Source organism: Urtica dioica, chromosome 3 (assembly GCF_054948205.1).
Source record: "Urtica dioica subsp. dioica isolate 48M chromosome 3, U.dioica_male_clone48M_v1_H2, whole genome shotgun sequence".
In the NCBI taxonomy this organism is placed as follows: Eukaryota; Viridiplantae; Streptophyta; class Magnoliopsida; order Rosales; family Urticaceae; genus Urtica; species Urtica dioica.
The window spans coordinates 45660434-45681048 of record NC_142758.1 but is presented as its reverse complement, the minus strand read 5'-3'; the positions used below and the strand labels follow the sequence as shown (position 1 = coordinate 45681048).

At 34.0% G+C, this 20615-nt stretch overlaps 3 protein-coding genes across 3 annotated transcripts; 1 reads left to right on the top strand and 2 right to left on the bottom strand.

Annotated features, from left to right (window-relative positions):
* Nucleotides 1-6881: 6881 nt before the first annotated feature.
* On the bottom strand, nt 6882-9605 carry LOC149403112 (uncharacterized). The gene is made up of 7 exons (XM_089608633.1): nt 9564-9605; nt 8953-9091; nt 8655-8904; nt 8068-8445; nt 7826-7985; nt 7476-7781; nt 6882-7166 (listed from the first exon to the last, which is right to left on the bottom strand). The coding sequence occupies exons 1-7, from the start codon at nt 9603-9605 to the stop codon at nt 6882-6884; spliced, it is 1560 nt and encodes a 519-aa protein (XP_089464759.1).
* Nucleotides 9606-14257: 4652 nt separating this feature from the next.
* LOC149403111 (zinc finger BED domain-containing protein RICESLEEPER 2-like) lies at nt 14258-15310 on the top strand. Its single transcript, XM_089608632.1, has 2 exons — nt 14258-14641; nt 14798-15310. The coding sequence occupies exons 1-2, from the start codon at nt 14258-14260 to the stop codon at nt 15308-15310; spliced, it is 897 nt and encodes a 298-aa protein (XP_089464758.1).
* A 1793-nt stretch (nt 15311-17103) lies between these two features.
* PLPB (PAS/LOV protein B) lies at nt 17104-20279 on the bottom strand. Its single transcript, XM_089608929.1, has 7 exons — nt 19280-20279; nt 18256-18466; nt 18099-18163; nt 17939-18018; nt 17797-17852; nt 17630-17693; nt 17104-17528 (listed from the first exon to the last, which is right to left on the bottom strand). The coding sequence occupies exons 1-7, from the start codon at nt 19836-19838 to the stop codon at nt 17370-17372; spliced, it is 1194 nt and encodes a 397-aa protein (XP_089465055.1). The 5' UTR covers nt 19839-20279; the 3' UTR covers nt 17104-17369.
* Nucleotides 20280-20615: the final 336 nt, after the last annotated feature.

Here is a 20615-nt window from a genome sequence, read left to right as displayed (position 1 = left end):
CCTTCTTCAGGTAAATTTGGTCAAACTGTAATCTTTCATACTATTGGTCCAGTTAAAAAGTTTATTTTCCAATATGTAATGATTGTCTAAGAATATTGACGACCAAACAGAACGATCAAATAAAAATCCCAGAAGCTAGGTTTGAATATAAATGACCAATTGATTGACTAACATTTATATCAGCTTATCAGTAATGACTATTTGAAAAATTAATCTAGTGTGACAAATTTTTTAGTCATTGAAGCCTGAAAATTAGAAGCAGAATCAAACTTACTAAGAGATATATTAGCTAGTAAAGCAGTAACCAAACTTATAAGGGACTACATGTTAAAAAAAATAGGATAAGAGTTAAAGATAAATTTTGAAAGCGGCCAAAAAAGTATAGAATTAGTTTCTAAATTTGCAGTTAAATAATGTAAGAGCAACAAATTTTAAATTTATCACAGAAATGAAATAGTTAATATTGACTAAAACTATTAACAAGTATCTTGGAGACGTTGATATCGACTAGTAAACTCGTTACAAATGTTAATTAGTTTTTTTAAGCGAATAATATAAAAATTTTGTTAAAAAAAAGGTTCAATAAGGTATATTTGATATTTTAAAATAAATAACAAGGGATAAAAAAAAAGGTTAACCAAAGTTAACTGTTTCTCAAAGTATTTGCTTAAAGTCACCTGCAATAAAAAAAATCAAGATCAAAGTTAATATAAGTTAATCAAGGCTACTAATATATATCTATAATTTTTTAACGGTATTTCAATGAGATTTTGACACAAATATTACTAAAATAATGTCATTTTACCAAAATCAATCTAAACTAAAAATTTAATAGTTTTATTACTAAAATCGGGATAGATAATTATTTTTTACAATAATATTATTTCGATATCGTTTTTTTATTTCGTGATTTGAAAATTTTAAATTAGTCACGAAATATAGAATCTCGTGACCGATTATCACAAAATTATGTGTTTTATGATCAAAATGTTACAAAATTACGGTTTTTACACAACTCATTTATTAATAGAATAATCAAATTCTGACTTTGACTATTAGTGCCGTGTAATAAAACAGAAACTCACGTTATTTATTTGGGTCATGAAAAGGTATAAAGCATCACACTATTCTTTTCGCAATAAAAACAAAATCCGATATTTAAACGCTAAAAATAATATTGGCTCACTGAAAATAATGAGGTTTTTTGAAAGTCGAAGCTAAAGATTGGTAGATATGTTAAGAAAGCTGGGACTTTGGGAATAGAGAGCAAAAAAGAATAGTATTATTCGCATATTGAAAGCAACACCGGCCAAAATGACTTGCATTGCGTGGTGTTACACTTATACTACAAACAAAATAAGAAGGCGTTGATGATTTGACTTGTGACGTGTAAAACCCCCCACGTAAATAAAAGTAAAACCATTAACCATGTAGCCTCGAACAACTGGTTTTATTTTAGACAATTAGTGTATTTCATTGATTGTTTTGTTTATACAGTAGTGACGTTGCAAGGCTCTACCTCTACCTTATAAAACTTTTTATATTTCTGAAAATGATTTCTGTTAAAAATAACTCTCATGTCTAAGTTTTTACTATAACCCTTGAGCGTGAGTTGTTTTCTGTTCTTTCAACTTTTGTAAATAAATATTTTTTGAATTTGAAAAAATTATAAACCTTGTCAATTAGACAATCAATGACTAAATCCAAAAACTTATAGAAAAATACCTAAAAATTAAGATTTTTTTTTAATTATATGTTTCATACACGGTTAGAACGATTAACAGTTTAATGAAGCAGATACACGTTTTTAGTTTATGATATATTGAATTATTAGTATATCATAAATATCTGAAATAGAGTTTATCTAATTAGTATTCACTCATTTATCATACTTAATTAATAAATATACATAGCAAAGCAATAGTAACGACTAACGAAATATCTCTATTTTTTACTTTCATCCACTGTAAATAATAAATTAGTGTCTGAAATAGTCAACAAGATTTTGATAGATTTCACGTTCACAGCTAGCTTACCAGAGAGGCAGAGAATAGGACTTTTGTAACCTTATTTTTTTCACCACAACGGGTCGTTGACAGACAGTGATAGCTTATTAAAATAAACCTGAATATGCATACATACGTAGTTTTCAAATAAGAATTTTTATATTCTCGAATATTGCAATCAGTGTTAGTTTATTGTTATTTTTTATTGTGTCTCTTGTTCGAAAATCTCGGTGATGCAAATTAGAATCCTCCAATGCAATTGTGTCACTCCTTGGGAAAAGGAAAACAAACATATACACAAAGTCTACGAGTGAATAGAATATATGGGGTCTCATAGGTTAATTTTATAATATTATTTCTTCATCTGAATGGAATCACTATTACATCATCACATCACCTGTGTAAACATGAATAAATTAAGCTAAAAATAAAGCCATTTCAAGCATGGGTTGATTGTGATTGGTTTGACATAGTTCACGTGAAAGTGAAACCACCATTAAATTTTTGTTATTTTTTTTGTCCTAAGTTCTAACATATAGCCCGATGACAACAAACACATGAGAAACGTTCAATTAAGAACTATATATAGTAATATAAGTTGATTATACGGTTACCATTTGACTTTGTAAACAACTTGTTCTTTGACACTTAATGTGTAATTTTACAAAGAGATAAACGTTGGTTTTTATATGATAATAAAAAAAATAAATTAATTTCTTCTACTTTTACTAAAAACGTGCGTTTAAACCTAGACTTTAAATTGAAACTTAGAAAATAATTTTCCATTTCAATATAAGTTCAAGATATTTAAACCCGAATTTTGATAGGACCGGAACAAAATATTCGTTTCATATCAACAAGCATATAGTGCAAATAATGGACTCTCGGGTCATTGACTATGATTCCAACAATACTTTGTGTTACAGCATCGAGTCTTTCAACGAGGGCATTTAAGTGAACAAAGGCCCGAATGAGAAGAAGAAAAAAATAACATTTATGATACTATTGATAGATTTTCACGATCGCAACTTTTGTCTCTCTTCGAATAACCGCTCTCATAGATAGACAAGCTTCATTTAGTTTGTTTTTACACTAATACTTGCAAAACAAAGCCATATAATTTATGTTAATAGAGAGGACTTAAAATCATTCGCATTTATAAGGGCATTTTGTTGTCCACAACGCGTGCTTTATAACAAAAAAAAAAAAAAAAAAATTGGGTTCAAATCGGATCTATGCATCTTTAATAGTAAGCAAATACCATATTTGCTTAACTTTCCACATAAGCAATTTAAGCTACAACTAATTTAAGCAAATTTGTTCTCTATTGGTAAGCTAAATCACTCTCTTAGCTTAACTTTATCCAACATGTCAATAATTAATATTTTCTTATTATTTTCTATTCAATTCCCACTTATTAAATAAAAAAATAAAAAATTGGTACATTTAATTTGCTAAGCTAGTAGCTTAGTTAAGCTAATAGGTGAAGTGCAAAATAATGGTAAGCAACTAGCTTACAACTTTTGCTAATTGCTAACAAGTCCCCACAATTGTTAAGCTACAAACCATTAAAGATGATCAAGTAGCCATTGTACCTTTTTACCCGTGAACAGTGAAAACATGGCTAATCACTATCAATTTAGGGAAATAATGTATGAAATGTTACCATTTGGTTTCCCATCATTTTGAGTGGGTTATTTTTGTTTTGAAAGTTGAGCACTCTAAAATCTAATTATATTTAAACTTGTATCCTATAAATTGATATGTACGTAAAATTATTGGTCAACAATATCATATGCCAACTTTCGTACGTTTCCAGTACTCACAAATTATGTTATTGCGGCTAAGTTGAAAATTTTGGATAAAAATGAACTTTTTTCTATATCATTTCCTTTAAATGTAAATTTTAAGTGCATGTGTTTGGAAAGACATGCGAACAAACAACAACAAAGTCTCCTCTTGCTAGACATACCGTGATATATCGGGAAACAATTCATTATTTTTCTTCTTCTCTATAATAGATGACATATTACCACAAACAAAAGGGCCTATTATTAGATAAATATCGTCAAAAAGCCTAAAAAGGCTCAACTCAAGCAATTGCCTTAGTGATATGGTAATTACATATCAATCTTCTACGTAGACTTTCCATTTTTTTTTTCCTTTTGGTAGAACAATATTAGGCATGTATACCTTTCTAGAGGGGAAAATAAAGCAATGTTAGGCAGTTCTTATCTATCTTGGTTTGATTCACAAGAATATGTTAATTTTAGTTCATGTCACATTCTCATTCACTTGTCTCTCATCGTAGAATACTTTCATTAGCATTTAGATCGTGTACGTTAAGTTGTTATGATTTCTTTATGAAAAAAAAAAAAAAAAAAAAAACCCCCAAAGGTATTGTGTCGTACGATTAAACAAGCCCAACAAAAGGAATCCACACATTTGGAAAGAGAAAAGAGATAAACACCAAAAACTCTCAAACAGTCCCATAAAGATTATCTGGAAAAAGCCTAAAGGGGAAAGTGAGAAGAAAAGTGGAAAACGATGATTATAAAGCACATATTGATATTTAAATAGTGTATTGACAAATTACATGTAGGTCTCTAGATCCCACTAAAACATTATATATTTTGTATATGAATTTTTTTAAATTCTTGTATGTTTCTTTCAAACTTTGGTAGTATGTTACTGGCCCTCTCTTCGTAACGATTACGCAGTGTATATATACGTATATGTTGATTATACAAATATTGTACAAAATAATCACTTAAAACAAATTACTTAGTAAAATACTTAAATTATTACATTTTTAACAAAGTGGTCCAATTTTTATTTTATATTCTTAATAAATAGAGACTAATGTATATAAGTAATTTATCGTTGTAAAAAAAATATAGAATGTAATATCTATATATTTTTGTAAAATTTAATTATTTTAAACAAATTTTATTGGTTTATTACTAATTACAAATGATTATTTAACTAGAACAGACCCGAAAAAAAAAAATACTTTGTACATATATTTTGTGAAGTATGTATACATTACAATTAACTGTATTAAGTTATCGAAACATAATTTACAGTGTCTTTAGAATGTCTTATCAGTGAGCTAATTTTCTAAAGATTTATTTACAGTTCTCTGAAAGTAATATACAAAACAGTGAAACTATGTAGATAACAAAATAATATTAATCAGCGCACTCAGATCACATCTGCAGCGATGAGTAATTTCATCCGTACACGTGGTTAAAAAAAACGCCATGAACGAACACTGACCATACACGTGTTTTCACAAACCTCCCACGTGGAACCAATCAAAACACTCAACACTCGGAATCTTGCGAAAAGCGCGGGAACCACACACTCGGTCTCGAAACTCTCGACGACCAGAACGTCACGTGGCGAACTGTCATTGGATGAGAGCGAGAGGCGTTGATCGACTTTCCACGCAATGGAGAGTTGGGCCGAAAGATCCAAAAGAAAGTTCACTTGTTTGGGCCATAAGTTGATGGGAGTACTTTATAGACACGTGTCGAGTCGCTATCAATGGTCCTACGTGCCCACGTGACTGACATACCCTACTATTTTTGGGAGAGCGTCTGTATACTGTGCAGTAATAGTGAGCGACTCGATTTTAGTTTTATGCAAAGACAGAAAATTAAAGTCAATTTTGCATGTCACTTTGATTTTTCGTTTATTTTTATTTTTATTTTTATTTTTATGAATTAGATGATTTTATTTTAAAGGGTAATTTGCCAACTTGCATGGCAGAGGGGGAGTGAAACTTTGGAAGCCAATTAAATGGATAGTTGAGAAGGACAAAACGAGTTTTCAGAGATAGCTTTGTGAATGATGAAAATGGAATGGAACAAAATTTGGTGTCTGAAAAAAATACACAAAAAGGTCTATCTACAGAAAAGGATTTCCGAAATAATTTCAGAGATTTTAGTGTGTAATATTTATTTATTTTAATTATATCATTACACTTATCTATTTGTTCTTAAATCATCCTTTATAATTTATTAGTTAAAAGATGTGTCCCTTGATTAATAATTTACTTGATTCTTTATGTGTATATGAACAAAAATAAATATGATAAAAATAGCTAACATCATTAGTAGCGGATCTTTGAATTTAAAAGGGCATGCATACTTGAGAAAAAAATTGAGTGTTAAATAATTTTTGTCAGGGGGAAAATATAAATAAAAAATATAATATTTTGATATAAAAATAACATAATAAAAAGAATTAAAATAAATGTAAAACTAAAACTTAAGTTCACATGGGCATATTCCGGATTACCCCTAGTGTCCACCTGCCTTCACATTCTTGCATAGCATTACAATTTTTCGTAGGAATGTGGATCATATCGATAAAATAAAAGAAAATTGACACTGATAATATTATCTCAGTGTGACTTACCAAATGTAACCTAAAACTTAAAAATTGACAAAAGTAATACTACAAATAGGTGAGAGAATTTATTTTCTCTTCAACTACCCTCAAGACCCATTAATGAAAGACCGACACATTTTGCTTTTTTTTTCCTTCAGAACCCACAGCCGGCCTTCAGTTCCTCAAACAAACCGTGTGAAAAAAAAAACTAACTCCTTCTCCGCTTGTGGGTCGCCGGAGGTTTCTTCACGAGGGTCACCGGAGTGCTGGTCGCCGGAATCTTGCTCGCCGAAATCCAAAGGATGGTTTTTTTTTCCCCTGCAAATCTAAGGTTTGAATCCTAAACCCATTTTGCAATAATCCTAAACCCATTTTTTCCTTCCTTCAAATCCAAATGACGGTTTGTTTCCTACAAATCCAAGGTTCTTCTTCTCTTCTTAGGTCTACCCGCCGGACGACCTAAGAAGTTAGGCGGATTTACTTTGATCTGCTTGATTTCGTTGGGAAAAGTCCATGACGATTCACTTCCTTGATGATGAATAACCCTTGCATACGCCAATTTCCAATACTCGGTCGTGTATAATCTGCACAATAGCTCTCAACTGGTAGGTTGCGTAAACGACAAGCCGCAATAGCATGGGCACATACAAATAGATCAGTTTGAAATTCTCGACATGAACACGTCTTATCAATCAAGTTCACTGCCCATGGTGTTCCAACTGTGTCTAAAACCTCGAATTCGTATACTGCAGAAGGTCGGACCTAAAACATAAGCAAAAATTACTTTAAACATAAGCACAAAATACCTCAGTCCGTGACCCATGTGTCAAGAAGTAACCGAGTCCGTGACACATATGTCACGAAGTGAATTGTGTCACAGAGTGAATTCAGTCCGTGACACATGTGTTACGGATTCGGGTCATTTCGTGACAGAATTTCAAAATTAAAAACATACTACAACCTGCATATTTGCCGAGACACCAAGTTTTTTTTTAACATTTCGGTATGATATTCCACTTACAACACACTTTGAGTTGATGACGCATTTTCTCGTCGTTGGTAGAACCAAACTTGCATTCTCTCCCTCAACCAATCAAAGCACTTCACTATTGGAAATGCTATTGCTTTAACAGTTAATGCATTCAAAGACTCTGCGTTGTTTGAAGTTATGATCGTATACCTTGATGTCTTGAAAAAACAACGTGCCCACTTCTCATTTCCTACTTTGTTGACAAGGTACGGCCGTATCAACGGGTCTTCCTTGTCCAACATACGCATAAACTTGTGATATTCAAATATAGTATACGCTTTTGCTGCACTGTAGAACTTCCAGTTGAATTCCTTGACAAGTTTTTTGAATTTTGCCTTGACGTTATTCTTCACATGGTATGGCAAAAACCATGTTCTGCTCTTGGAAAAACTTTCTTCGCGGCGTTAATGATCCCGATGTTTCGATCGGATACGATGACCATGTTATCTGTCTCCCTCAATGCTTCCTTAAGTTTGTTGAAGAAGTAAAATAAGGTCTTGGCAGTTTCTGACTCACCAATACCGTAGGCAAGCAGGAAAATTTGTTCATTCCTGTCCATCACGGAAGCCGTAAACATGATGCCCTTGTGATAGTTTGTCAAGAAGGTTGCATCAACAATTACAATAGACCGACAATACTTTCATCCCTCTAAACGGAACCAAAGAAACGAAAAAGTACATGATATATTTATGACGATCAATTTTTAGGTCGATGAGAGAACCTGGATTATTTTGCTCTAACATGTACTTGTATTTTGCAAGAGAGGCACATGACTTATCATCAGTCCCATATAAGGAATCTATTGCACATTCTTTTACCCTCCATGTTTTTCTGTATGAAATATTGACTCCATCCTCTGTTCGCATGTAACTCTGGATCTCCTTTGGGGTACAACTATGTACAGTTGGATCAATAAATTTGTGTTTCACCCTCTCTCCAACCAACTCTACAGTAGCTTGTAGTTGCCCTTTTTGTCTTTCCTCCACAGAACAAGTGCACTTTGGATCATATCTTGAAACATAAACACGTACACACGGTCAAAAACATTAAAAAAAAGTGCATCCATTTCGTGACAGATCTGTCAGGAAGTGCATCCACTTCGTGATACATGTGTCATGGACTGGATTCACTTCGTGACAGATCTGCCACGGACTGATTCATCTATGAAGAGAAGTTATGAAATTTCAAATAAAATCAGTTTTTAGGTCGTGAAATCTTACCTTCTAATTTCAAAACAATCCATGTTCTTTAGCTTCACTTCCCGGACTGCCCAATCACAATTTTTACCTGCACAAATGACATGAAGTTTGAGCGGAGATGAGTTCTTCGTTTTGAATCGATAACGGTTATTGATTACATCCATTCGCAAATGCTTCAACAACGCCGCTTTGTTTGCATATAATCTTTTTTTTACACTTACCGGAGATAAAATGTCCAACACCTCAATATCGTTACTCTCGACACATGTATCTGATTCGAGAGCCGTAACTGAACACCCTCATTCTCTTGGCTCGATACCTTCTCTTTTATTTGTGATCGAGTTGGCGGCTGTGGTGGAAGAGGAGGCTCTTGCTGGTGTTGAGTCTATGGTGGAGCCTTTATCGACAAAATAAATGGTGGCGGAGACCCTCTGGGTTGGGATGTCGGTGTCGCGTAGCTAAAAGTATTGATGTCATCCAACCAAACAGTATCACTGACGAAAGCCTCCGGACTTGGTAAGTCTCATTCACGTGACTCCTATATAGGACTCGACATGTTTGAAATGATCATGCTTTGATTGCAAGCGAATCCACTATCGCTTGTGTTTGGTGTTGGAGTGGATCCAACCCGTGGAGAAGAGGTTTCATCCACTTTTTTTATCCTGAAATGCCTCTTGACTAATCTCAAGTACAAGATTCAACTTCGTCCGGTTCGGTTCGTTCTTCCTCAAGTACAAATAACATCGCAAACTTTCGTTGTCGTCTATGGTTGGCAGCATGAGCTCGTCAGCGTCATGTTTGACGTTGATTGAATGCGTTGCAGGGGTCACGTTCAACCGATCGTACAATGTTTGCATCAAACTTGGGTAATTCAAATTAGTAGAAAAAAAGCGTAAGAGTACCACCCTCTTGATATACGCCTGATTTTACCAACTTCCCGCTATGCTTAGCGTAGAAACATATTTTCGTCATAGCTGTATACGTTCGGTCATATTAGATATGAGTATTAAAAAAAGGTTATTAATATCGAAAACATCCAGAACTGGATTCAGTTCGTGACACATGTGTTTGCAGTTTATAAGAGCTAATTAATTAAATGAATTTTTGACTTTATTTGCTTAACACTCTCTCTGCTTTTTTTTCCCTAAAAAAAAGAGAAAACAAAAAATGGAATCGCAAGGATAATGTGGTGCGCAATGAAACGAGGTTCTTGAATCTAATCTTATCTATATTTTCTGTTTCCCCTATCATAGTTGTGTTTTCTTGTCAATGAATAATTAACGACACCAAAAGTTATAGATAGACGATTGGTATAAAGTATAAACTACTATAAACTAACGAACAAAATTGTTATAAATTATTGTAAAACATTATATTTTAAATTTTTTGTACATTGAATTCTCATACATTTAATTTATTTGAGATCTGACTATTAGGATAAGTTATCTCAATTGTGACATATTGATTTTGAGCTTAAAAGTGAAAATGGTGTGATATTCGAGTAAATAAAAGCAAAGCTGAAGTGTGTTGAGAGAAACTAAGTGGAGATTGTTTTGGTAGCCGTTTTTTATTTTATCATGAAAATAATATTTTTAAAGTTTTTATTATGTATGAACATAATATTTAAGTTGTAAGCAGCCATTTTTTTTAGAAACTATTTCACTGATTTTGTTCTATTTAACTTTATTTTATGTTTACAATTTTATTTTTAAAGAAACTGAATGTTTACCATACGAAAAAAAGCTATCTGTTTTTAAAATCGTTATATTAGAAATATTATACTTAAAAAAACGTTATGTGTGTATTTTCCATAATTACGTTCGTCTAATAATGACAAAATTGGATATCACAACTGTTGGAGATCGTAACTTATTGGGCTTTGGGTCAATCTATACCTCTAGTATCTCATTTTCAAACTTAATATCTCAAATAGTTCATTGAGCTTTTATTCTACGAACATCTCTTATTATAATATTTTTCTTGTTATTAGATTTTTTGTAGTGTTTACAATTAAATAAAAAACTATTTAAATTTTTATTTAGAATAATGACAAAAGGGTCTAAAAATATAAAATATAAAATTCATGCGGAAGTTTTTAAAATAGTCCATATTGAATGAAACATTTGTGTAACTCTCTCCAATTTCTATCATAAAATGGGCAAGTGATTTTGTCGTATTACTTTGCACGCATGAGTGAGACACAAAATGATTTGACCTACTTCAATTTAAAAAAATGATTTCCAATAATATATAATTATTCATTCTTATTATGAGTGTACCTTATTCATATAGTTTTTTTTTCCTTGCTATTTATATTTTTAATTAAATTTTACTTAGTTTCATTTAAATTTTTCCTAGTTTTTTAAATTTTTTGTTTAAAATAACGGCAAAATAATCTAATACTTTAAAATGGAGATACTTATAAAAGATTTAAAAGTTGATGTATTTATAGAATTACAATCTTCAAATAACGTATTTGTGGAGTTGAAGAAACATAAATGGGCCTGCAATGAGTAGACTTTAGTTCAATCTATTGGCCCATTACGATTGAGCTGAAGAAATGAGGCGATATTCATCAGGTTTTTATTTATTTATTTATTTTTGAAAGAACGTTTTTAAAGTTTATAGTTTCTAGTTTCTATTTGCAAAGAGATGAGGACACTTAGAGATGAGGAGAGGGTTCAAGCTTCAATTCACATTGGCTTTTTCGTTCTTTCTCTTCTCTTTTGAACTCTTTAATTAAACAGCCGATAACGATTTCAAACTTTGAACATAAATTGAGTTTTATAGTTACCTTATTATGTTAAATTACTATTTCCATGTTATGTGTGCTATATTTCCATGATTGTTAATTTTTTTATTTTGCTTCATCATCTGGATAGGAATTTTTTTTTTTTTTTTTTTTTTATCGGAAGGATAGAAATTTAATTTTGTTCGACCTTGGTCTGTATATTCCATAATTGTTTTAAGCCGTGGTTTAAAGAGCGCATTTACGATTAGTATTATCGTCAAGGTCAAGTTTAGTTAACTTCATAATCGAAATTGCTAAGATCACGCATCTTGAATTTTTGTTGTTTCGTACATCTTGACGTTATATATTGTTAATTTAGAAGTACGGATATTATCAATCGCTTGTAAGGGTTTTGGCTTTGTATATGTCGACTTCGTATACTAATTTGCGAGCATAATCTAGACAGCAATTTGATATAAATATTTTGTTGTAAATGATACTTGGACTTTAGAAAAACGTTTGACATAACATATTATAGAGGGGGTCTATTTTTTACCCTTATTTCACAAAATTATTTCGATGTAAGTATGTAACAACGATCATGACAATATATAAAGCAATGACAAAATGCTATCAACATCTTGTAGCGTGTTTGAAGTTTGTAGAATTATGACCTCCAACGTTTCACCAAGTCCTTTCACTTTGTTTGCTAAAAAAAAAAAAAAAAAGTCCTTTCACTTTGAGAGGCAAGAAAAAAACTACAAAAAGATCTACAAACAAGCTCAAAGAAATATGCCTATATTTATGTGTACGCATTAGTGAACTATATGTCAATATTTTTAGTTAAATGGCTATTAAAATTTTTGGCCAACTTAAGACAACGTTATGGTCGAGGACCCAAGAGAGAGATTTATTTCAAAAAAATAAAAAATGATTTCAAGTGTATATTTTGGATGTGGGTTTGAGGTCTATTGATATCCCTCAAAAACAAAAACGTAGTCATTTACTCCATCTATCATGAAATCAAAGGCCAACACTTCACCAAAAATTAACTCTCTCCCGCTCAATCACACGGCCAATAATTCAAACTTTTGTGAAAGAAAATGAACGAATAAGAATTAAGCACACAATGATGACATTTGTAATATCATCAAAGAAATACACAAAATAACATGCATCTAAATAATTCTTTTGACCGAATTCTCATTGCCACATTGGGCTCACAGCCAAGTCTCAACTCTTAATCCTTATGATGCTGACATCAACCAATAACAATTTTACCTTTATATTTATCCTTAATAATTCATTCAAGACTAATAGGTAAATGTGAAATTTCGGTTAAATAAATAATTTTGATTTATTTTTTAACCGAAAATATTCGGTTAAAATTAACCGGACGGTTAAAATTAACCGAATTTTCGGTTAATTTTAACCGTCCGGTTAATTTTAACCGGTTAAGTTATAAGTTAACCGAAGTTAACCGAAAAAAAAAAGAAAAAAAAACTTTAAAATATTAAACTCTTACTCTGCCATAAACTGCCACAATTTGACCATGTGATGTGACTTGTGAGTGTGTATAAATAAACACATACACATATCCATTTTACACAAACTCACAAAGCCAAATATCATCAATTATTTTCTTCCTCTTTTACACAATACTAAATATGTCTTACCATTCCGATTCCGAAACTCAACCACCCGATGGCTATGATGTTGATAATTTTGACGTCAATGCTCCTATTTTCCAAGACCCTTTACAATTTATGAACACAGTTGATGATATCAATACCACTATACGAAATTTTCCTCACCTTGCCAATACCCAAGAGCAAGAAGCATTGGCACAAGGCATATTTCAACGTAGTCGTTCTCGAAGGGCAAGGGCACAATTGTTTCCACCAATCTCCACTCCGGTATCACAACCAACCTTGGCGCCGGAATCACAACATTCTCTTCGACAACAACCGCCTCAACAACAACCTCAAGAACAACCCACACCACCCTCTTCAACGGGATCTCATCAAATCGACACCACCGCTCCAACAAGCTCTCGCCGTAAAAAGAGTAAAATTAGCGGAAGTCAACGGTCCGATGTTTGGGAAGTCTTTGAGAAGGTCGTCACGACGTACCCCGATGGTTCTTCGTATGTTCATGAAGTGAAGTGCAAAATTTGTACGCATACCCTTGCTTACTCCGGTGGAGGCACGTCATCACTACGCTACCATATCAATTCACATAAGAAACGAGGAGAGTCAATCGATCAAGTAAGTACAATTTCATATGATGAAGCAAAGGGTTGACGAGCTATAGCTAAATTTATTGCATCTACCGATCAACCACTAGGGATAGGCTCTAACCCCCACTTTGTACAAATGGTTAGAGACGGTTTCAATGCTAATTACAAACCCGTGTCTCGTCCTACGGCTACTTTAGATTTGATGAATTTATATGAACATGATAGGAAAATATATATAGCAACATTAGCTAGTATGCCCGAAAACAACATTGCACTAGTGATATATGGAACTCATCTAACAAAAATGATTATTTGAGTGTTGTCATTCATTATGTCGATAGAGATTGGTATTTGCATAAAAAAATTATAGGATTTGAGCATATGAACATGCGCCATACCGGAAAAAATATTAGCGATCGCATCAACGAGGTATTGGAAGAGTGGGGTCTCGTGAACCGTATTGTTGCTATTACGATGGACAATGCATCGGCCAACACCACGGCAATAACGGAGTTGAAGAATCATCTTGGGAACCATGCCGGAGGAGTAATTCTCCACCAAAGATGTGCGACTCATATTATCAACTTGATGGTTCAAGCCGGTCTTGCCCTTCTCAAGCCGCACATTTCACGTATCTGAGAAGCCGTGGCGGAAATGAACAACCCAAACACACGATGTGATCGATGGAAGGCATATTGCAGAGGTTGTGGTGTCGAGCCACGCATCATTGCGCAAGACATGCCCGTCCGATGGAACTCGACGTATGTGATGTTGGAAAGAGTCATTCCATACAAAGATTTTTTCGCTTCGTTTTATCATGCTGAGATCGAACGTCAAGTGATCACAAACGATGATTGGGATGTGGCTAAGGCCGTTTGTGAATTTTTAAAAGGATTTTTTTATGCCACAAACTACCTCTCCGCTTACGAACATCCTACGTCTCCTCTCGCCATACACAAACTGTACGAGATGAGTGTCATTTTCAAAAAATACGAAGTAGATGAACTGTTAGGCCCCGTCGTCGCAAAAATGAAGGAGGTATGAAAAAAATATTTTGTTCCCATGCCAAACTTATATTGTTATGCATTCATTTTAGATCCACGCATTAGATTTAGAGGTCTTAAATTATGGTTTCAAATGCTTAGCAATAATATAGGATTTGATTATAATTCTAGTTATGATGGTGTCTGGGAGAGTATTGTTCAATGTTACAGTTATTACGAAAACAAGTATGGAGGACCGGTACAAGAGATACCAAACTTCTCAAATTCACCGGCGGGGAAGAGTTGGACCGATTTCAACCGTTACCGAGCTGAGGCATCTTCGTCCACAACCTCTACGTCAACAACTACTCCCACCGATAATAACGAATTGAACCTGTACATCAACGCACAATTCATTGACATTCAACGAGCCAACCTCGACTTGCTCAATTGGTGGAAGACGCATCAAACACAATTTCCGATCTTATCCATCTTTGCTCGAGATGTACTAACCGTACCGGTGTCTAGCGTCTCGTCCGAAGCCGCTTTTAGCACCGCCGGAAGAATTATGGATGACCGACGTGCGCGACTTAGGCCAAAATTAGTGAAGATTCTTACGTGCGTCAAGGATTGGGAACGTGCCAAGCTAAAGATGCCGTCTGAGCTATCGCAAGATCACGAAGATTTTGTTGAAGCATTCAACGATTGGGGTCTCAACGAATAATTTTGAAGAAGATTGTGATTGTGTTTAATTGTATTTTGATTTATAGAACTATGATAAATGTTGATGTTTTCATGTCCATGTTTTAATTGTGTAATTTTTTTTTTTAAGTGTTAGTGTGCAACTTTTTTTTAAGAGAAATTTCAATATAAATTTAAGAAGTAATTTGAATTTTTAATGTCTACACCATTTGAAAGTCACTTGCAACATTTATTGTAAGTTGTAACATTGTTTGTAACATTATTATGTGCCACTATTAAATTTAGCCACTATAACACTTTTTTTTTTTTTTTTTTTTTTTTAGTCTCAGTTTTGTTTTGTGGATTTTGGTCAAATCGGCATGCTGTAAATATTTATCTTTTACTTGTACACACTCACATGGTCAAATTGTGGCAGTTTATGGCAGAGTAAGACAGTAAGTGTTTAATATTTTAAAGTTTTTTTTTCGGTTAACTACTTTATTAAAGTCTGAGCATTTAATGAACAAAGTCTGAGCATTTATTGCTATCCGTTTGGCTAATATTACCGTTTTGGGCACTTAATGCACAACGGTTAATTCGGTTAATTGCAATTAATTGAGTTGATTTTTTTTTAGGTTAAAGGTTAACCTATGACCGAGAATTTTGGTTCACAGTTAACTTCGGTTTACCAAATTTCCAGCTTTACTAATAGGAAACTGTCATATATAAAATCAAGGATCAAGCTCGTCTTTTACATGATTGGAAATAATATAGAATATATAACTTATGATATATATTTCATTTATCGTAACCTCAATCATATTTTGATTGTCTAGCCGTTTTATTGAAAAACTAATTTTTGCAGCAAGTGACTTTTCTTGTTTGATTTTTCACATTAAATTCTAAACATTTGAATCTTATTTCAATTTACCTAATTCAATGTATCCTAATTGTTTGAGTGAATGGAGAGATCTTATGGACTCATATAAACAAAGTTTAAGATAAAAGTATTGGACTCAAAAGTTTACAAACTCTTTATAATCATCATTCTTAATGTCAATTGATTTCATTATAAAATTGACACTCAAAATCTCTCGGTTCATATGTTTTTTATTGTTCTTGTCCGATCGAATTTTTTAGACCAATCTAAAACAGTTGTTGTCTTAACTATTTCGGTCCGATTTTTTAGATCATCTAAAACGGTCTGTTCCGATTTCAAAATTTGAATATGCAGTTTAAACCGCTAAGGTTTTTTTTTTTAATTTTTTTAATTCTAAGATATTAAAACCTACTAATTTGTATTTAACATCTTATTGAGTAGACATGTTGGAGTTAAATTTTTTTAAATTTGTTAAAAAAATATTATAAACACTATGGTCAAGATTATTAAAAAGTATAACAAAAATATTAAATTCAGATTTAGTAGTATTCCAAATTATTGTGAAATTCATCACCTTTCTCATTAAATATGTATATATAAAATAAAAAAAAAAAAAAAAAAATTGGAATTCGAACTTCCAACTTTTATTTTTTGTTTGCGTCTCCAACCAAATTTAATGTGTCCATAAATATGTACGTCTGATCAGTGGCGCATTTTTTCTAATGAAGAAGAAAACAAAATATTTATTTAATTAATGAAATTTTTAAATAAAAGACATGTTGATAGTTGGACTTCCATCCAAAATTCTTTCCTTTATTTATTTTTCTTTTACACAATCCTCTTCTTATTTAAAAACCTTCCCTTGTAGTCTTAGTACCTCTCTAACTTTATTTATATTTCTTCAAGTCGCAACGCTAAAATTGAAACATTTCCTCACCCAATCAAGATACATTCCATTTTACCATATCATTTTTCTATCACACTATTCAAAGTCAAACGAACATATATAACTGCAATATGCACTTCCCAGATTCAAGACCAATAAGCAGCAAAACTAATTGCTTTTCTTTTTTTTCCTTTCAATTTTATATATACCGTAAAATTCCGAGTCCGATCAAACACACAACCATATTCCTCCGTATTTCTACATTCATTTCCTAGAGCGACAAGGTAAAAAAAATTATACTAAAAATGTGACGACGAAAAGCATGTGTAGCGTTTACTAAGACTTCGAAGAACCTGCACCAATGGATGAACTCCGAACCGCGATCTTAACGGCGCCAACTGTACTAAGCTGTTTCATCTCTGGACTCAGTCCACGCCCGTCCCAACTATTACTATCGCACCCATGTTCCATATGTACACCCACTATATATGCAATCTGCAATATTCAAACCACAAACCAAACCGAGCACGGTGAGAGAAAGAAAGTAAACACAAAGTTTATGGTGGTAAAGATGGGATTTTTATATTTATTTTTACCTTTCCGGTGGCATTACGAACGGGTGATAAGTGAAGGAAATCCCAAAACGAACTTTTATCCTTCCTGAAAAAAAAAAAGAGAAACCACGTCCCGCTAAGCTCAGATGGACGGAGATTTAAACGATGAAACGGTTTATAACTTGATAGAGATAGAAAGTTGAATTGACCTGTAACTCAAGATACGAACCGTGCATGGTTGTTTGGTCTGTATACTTTCCTCTATCTGAGCAAAAACAGAGTTTTTCAGATACATAAACCATAACTAAAAAAAAAAAACAAAAGGGAGCGCGAACATCAATCTCTCTCTACCTGATTCGAAACTAACGAGTCTGTATCGGCCCCATTCAAAAACCTACTGTTCCGTCCCAATACTTCGTGCCTCGTGTAACCTATAAAAAAAATAAAAAAACTCGGGATTAAGCAATATGCTCTTTTGTTCCAACTCATTTTCTCGAGTTTTTTTTAGTACCTGTCAGCTTTAAGAAAGCGTCGCTCGCGTAAACTATGGGCGTTTCAGGTAAGTGATTATCGATCCTACACAATGCAATGCAAACCGGAGGGACATCAGAAAATCTAGCTCAAAGATGATAAAGCAAGGAAAGATGATAAAATTTGCAATAACTCACAATACAAAGCTTTGTTTGATTCTAGCAAGGGAAATAGTTAAGGATGAACTTAGATGGCCCACCACAGAAGATAAGCCGGGCCGCTTCACACACACCGCCACTCTGCCGGCCGACTCGCTGTAGTGTGTCAGCACTGACAATATGTTGCTTATCGCTGAACTCGCTCTTCTCTTCTCCGCTTCGCACGGTTCCAAAATCTCCGGCTCTCCTTCTTTAATCACAACACAACCAACAGTTAGGAGATAATGATTTCGCAAAAATAGACGCAGTTTTTTATTCATACGATCTGTGGCCATTAGGAGTCAAGATATAGGATATTCGTAACTAGTCAATGGGCTTATAATAGGACACCTCTCGAAGAGCTATCCTTGCAGAAGATTATCAACGAGGCGGAATTTAGGGCATTTCAGAGAATATGGTGGCTAGTTTCTTAGTACATGTTGATCTAGGGCTATTTTGCTCTTGTTTAAGCTTCTGGTCTCTAAATCTAAATGCATATTAGAATTGGCTAAACACCCACAACTTGGTGGCCATAAAGGGTTGGTTCTTATTATTGTACCCTAATTTAAGATGTAATGTAAGGCCTGTTTGACAAGTCTTTTAATAAATGTCAAAACTATGACGAAAAATGATCAAGTTTCCGTGCTCTGAATCTATCTATTATAACTAGCATTGAAGAGAAAAAGCACAATCATCGACCAGTTTCTATATGCTTAATCAAGGTGTGCATATACGAAACATGTGATAAAGAAAAGATATGGAACGGAATGGAATGAAAACAAAAAAATTACTCTAATGACCGTAATTCATATGCTAATTATAGCATTAAGAACAAAAAATTTCACGAATTGAACCCGATTAACTGACCTCTAACATCAGATGATAAGCACTTAGTTTGTTATTTACTCGATATCAATTTCTGTCCAATTAAGCGTAGTAATTATAGTCACAGCTCACAATTTTTTTTTTCCTTTTTGTGTTGATAGAGTTTACTTGCTCTTGAAGGTAATAATCACAAACTGACCTCTAACATCAGAGGAATCGAGAGCCAAGACTCGGCCAAGCTCCAGCAAAGAATCCGAGCAAACCTCTCTCCGGCAAGATCCAAAGACACCGTCATCGCTACCGGACGGACAAAACCTCGGCTTCGCGCCGGAGGACCGCCGCGGAATCGGAACCTGAACCGCCACGAAGTTGAGTGTCTCTCCGGCGCCGGCACCGGCGGCGGCGAAGACCGGACACATCTGGAACAGAATCCTGAACGGAGAGCCGTCCTTGCGGTGGTTCACGAGCACGACCTGAGTCGGCCGTTCTTCCCGCACGGCCTCGCGGATCTCCACGACGGCGCGGCGGTCCGTCGCCGGACCTTGGAAGACGCGGCCGTTCCGGCCGATGATTTCCGATTTGGAGTAGCCGGTGAGCTTGAGGAAGCCTCGGCTGGCGAAGACGATGGGGTGGCCGGAGATCCGAGGGTTGGTTATGGTGAAGCTCTCCGGCAACTCGTCTAGGGCTTCGCGGGCCCAGAGCGAGTACGACTCGTCGAAGGAGCGATCGAACTCGCTCGAACTCGGATCCGAATCCATTGGTGGTCGCAAAAGTGACTCTCTCTGCTCGCTGATCGAATCAGTCCCAATCCCATGTGTTCTCAAACGAAAATTCAATTCAATCGACGCAGAGAGAGCTACGAAAATGAAAAAAGAAAAAAAAAATGAGAGACAAACAAACAAACTGAGAATTCAATGGGTTTTATTTTGCTCTTTTATTATTTTTTATTTGGAGTAATTCTCATCTCACGATCGTCATTGAGAAGGAAACAAAAAAACAAATGGCGAAAATATCTTCTCCGAAATTGTGATTCACACGCAAGAGGGTTTTTTGTGAGGCATAAAACAAAGCGCAAATTGGTTGGTGTTTAGTACTAATATTTTCTATTTAAGCCCCTGAAATTGACATTCTCAAAATGAAAATTATTGAGCTGTGGCTTTTGGAGTGTGAGGTTTCGTTCGCTGATTGGGATTTTAGTTGAGTTGTGAATAAATATCGCCATCAGAGTGTTTTCTCAAATAAATTAAATGATATAATAAATCAATAAAAGAAAAAAGTGGACCCTATAGTGTTTTGTTCGTCACTAATCAGGCTTCACAAGCATTTAATAACATTCGTGTCGCTGACTCAGACCTCAAAAACTCGGGAATATATATATTATATAATTTTTTTTTAAGTGCCATTTATTTATGGTCCGGGAAATTTCCTTTTATGTTTCAGAGGTGCGTATGTGTACTTTGATATTCTGTGCTCTACACGCGTCCCCAACGTAACACCGGTGGACATATCAGTGTTGTACAAGGCGAACCAATGAT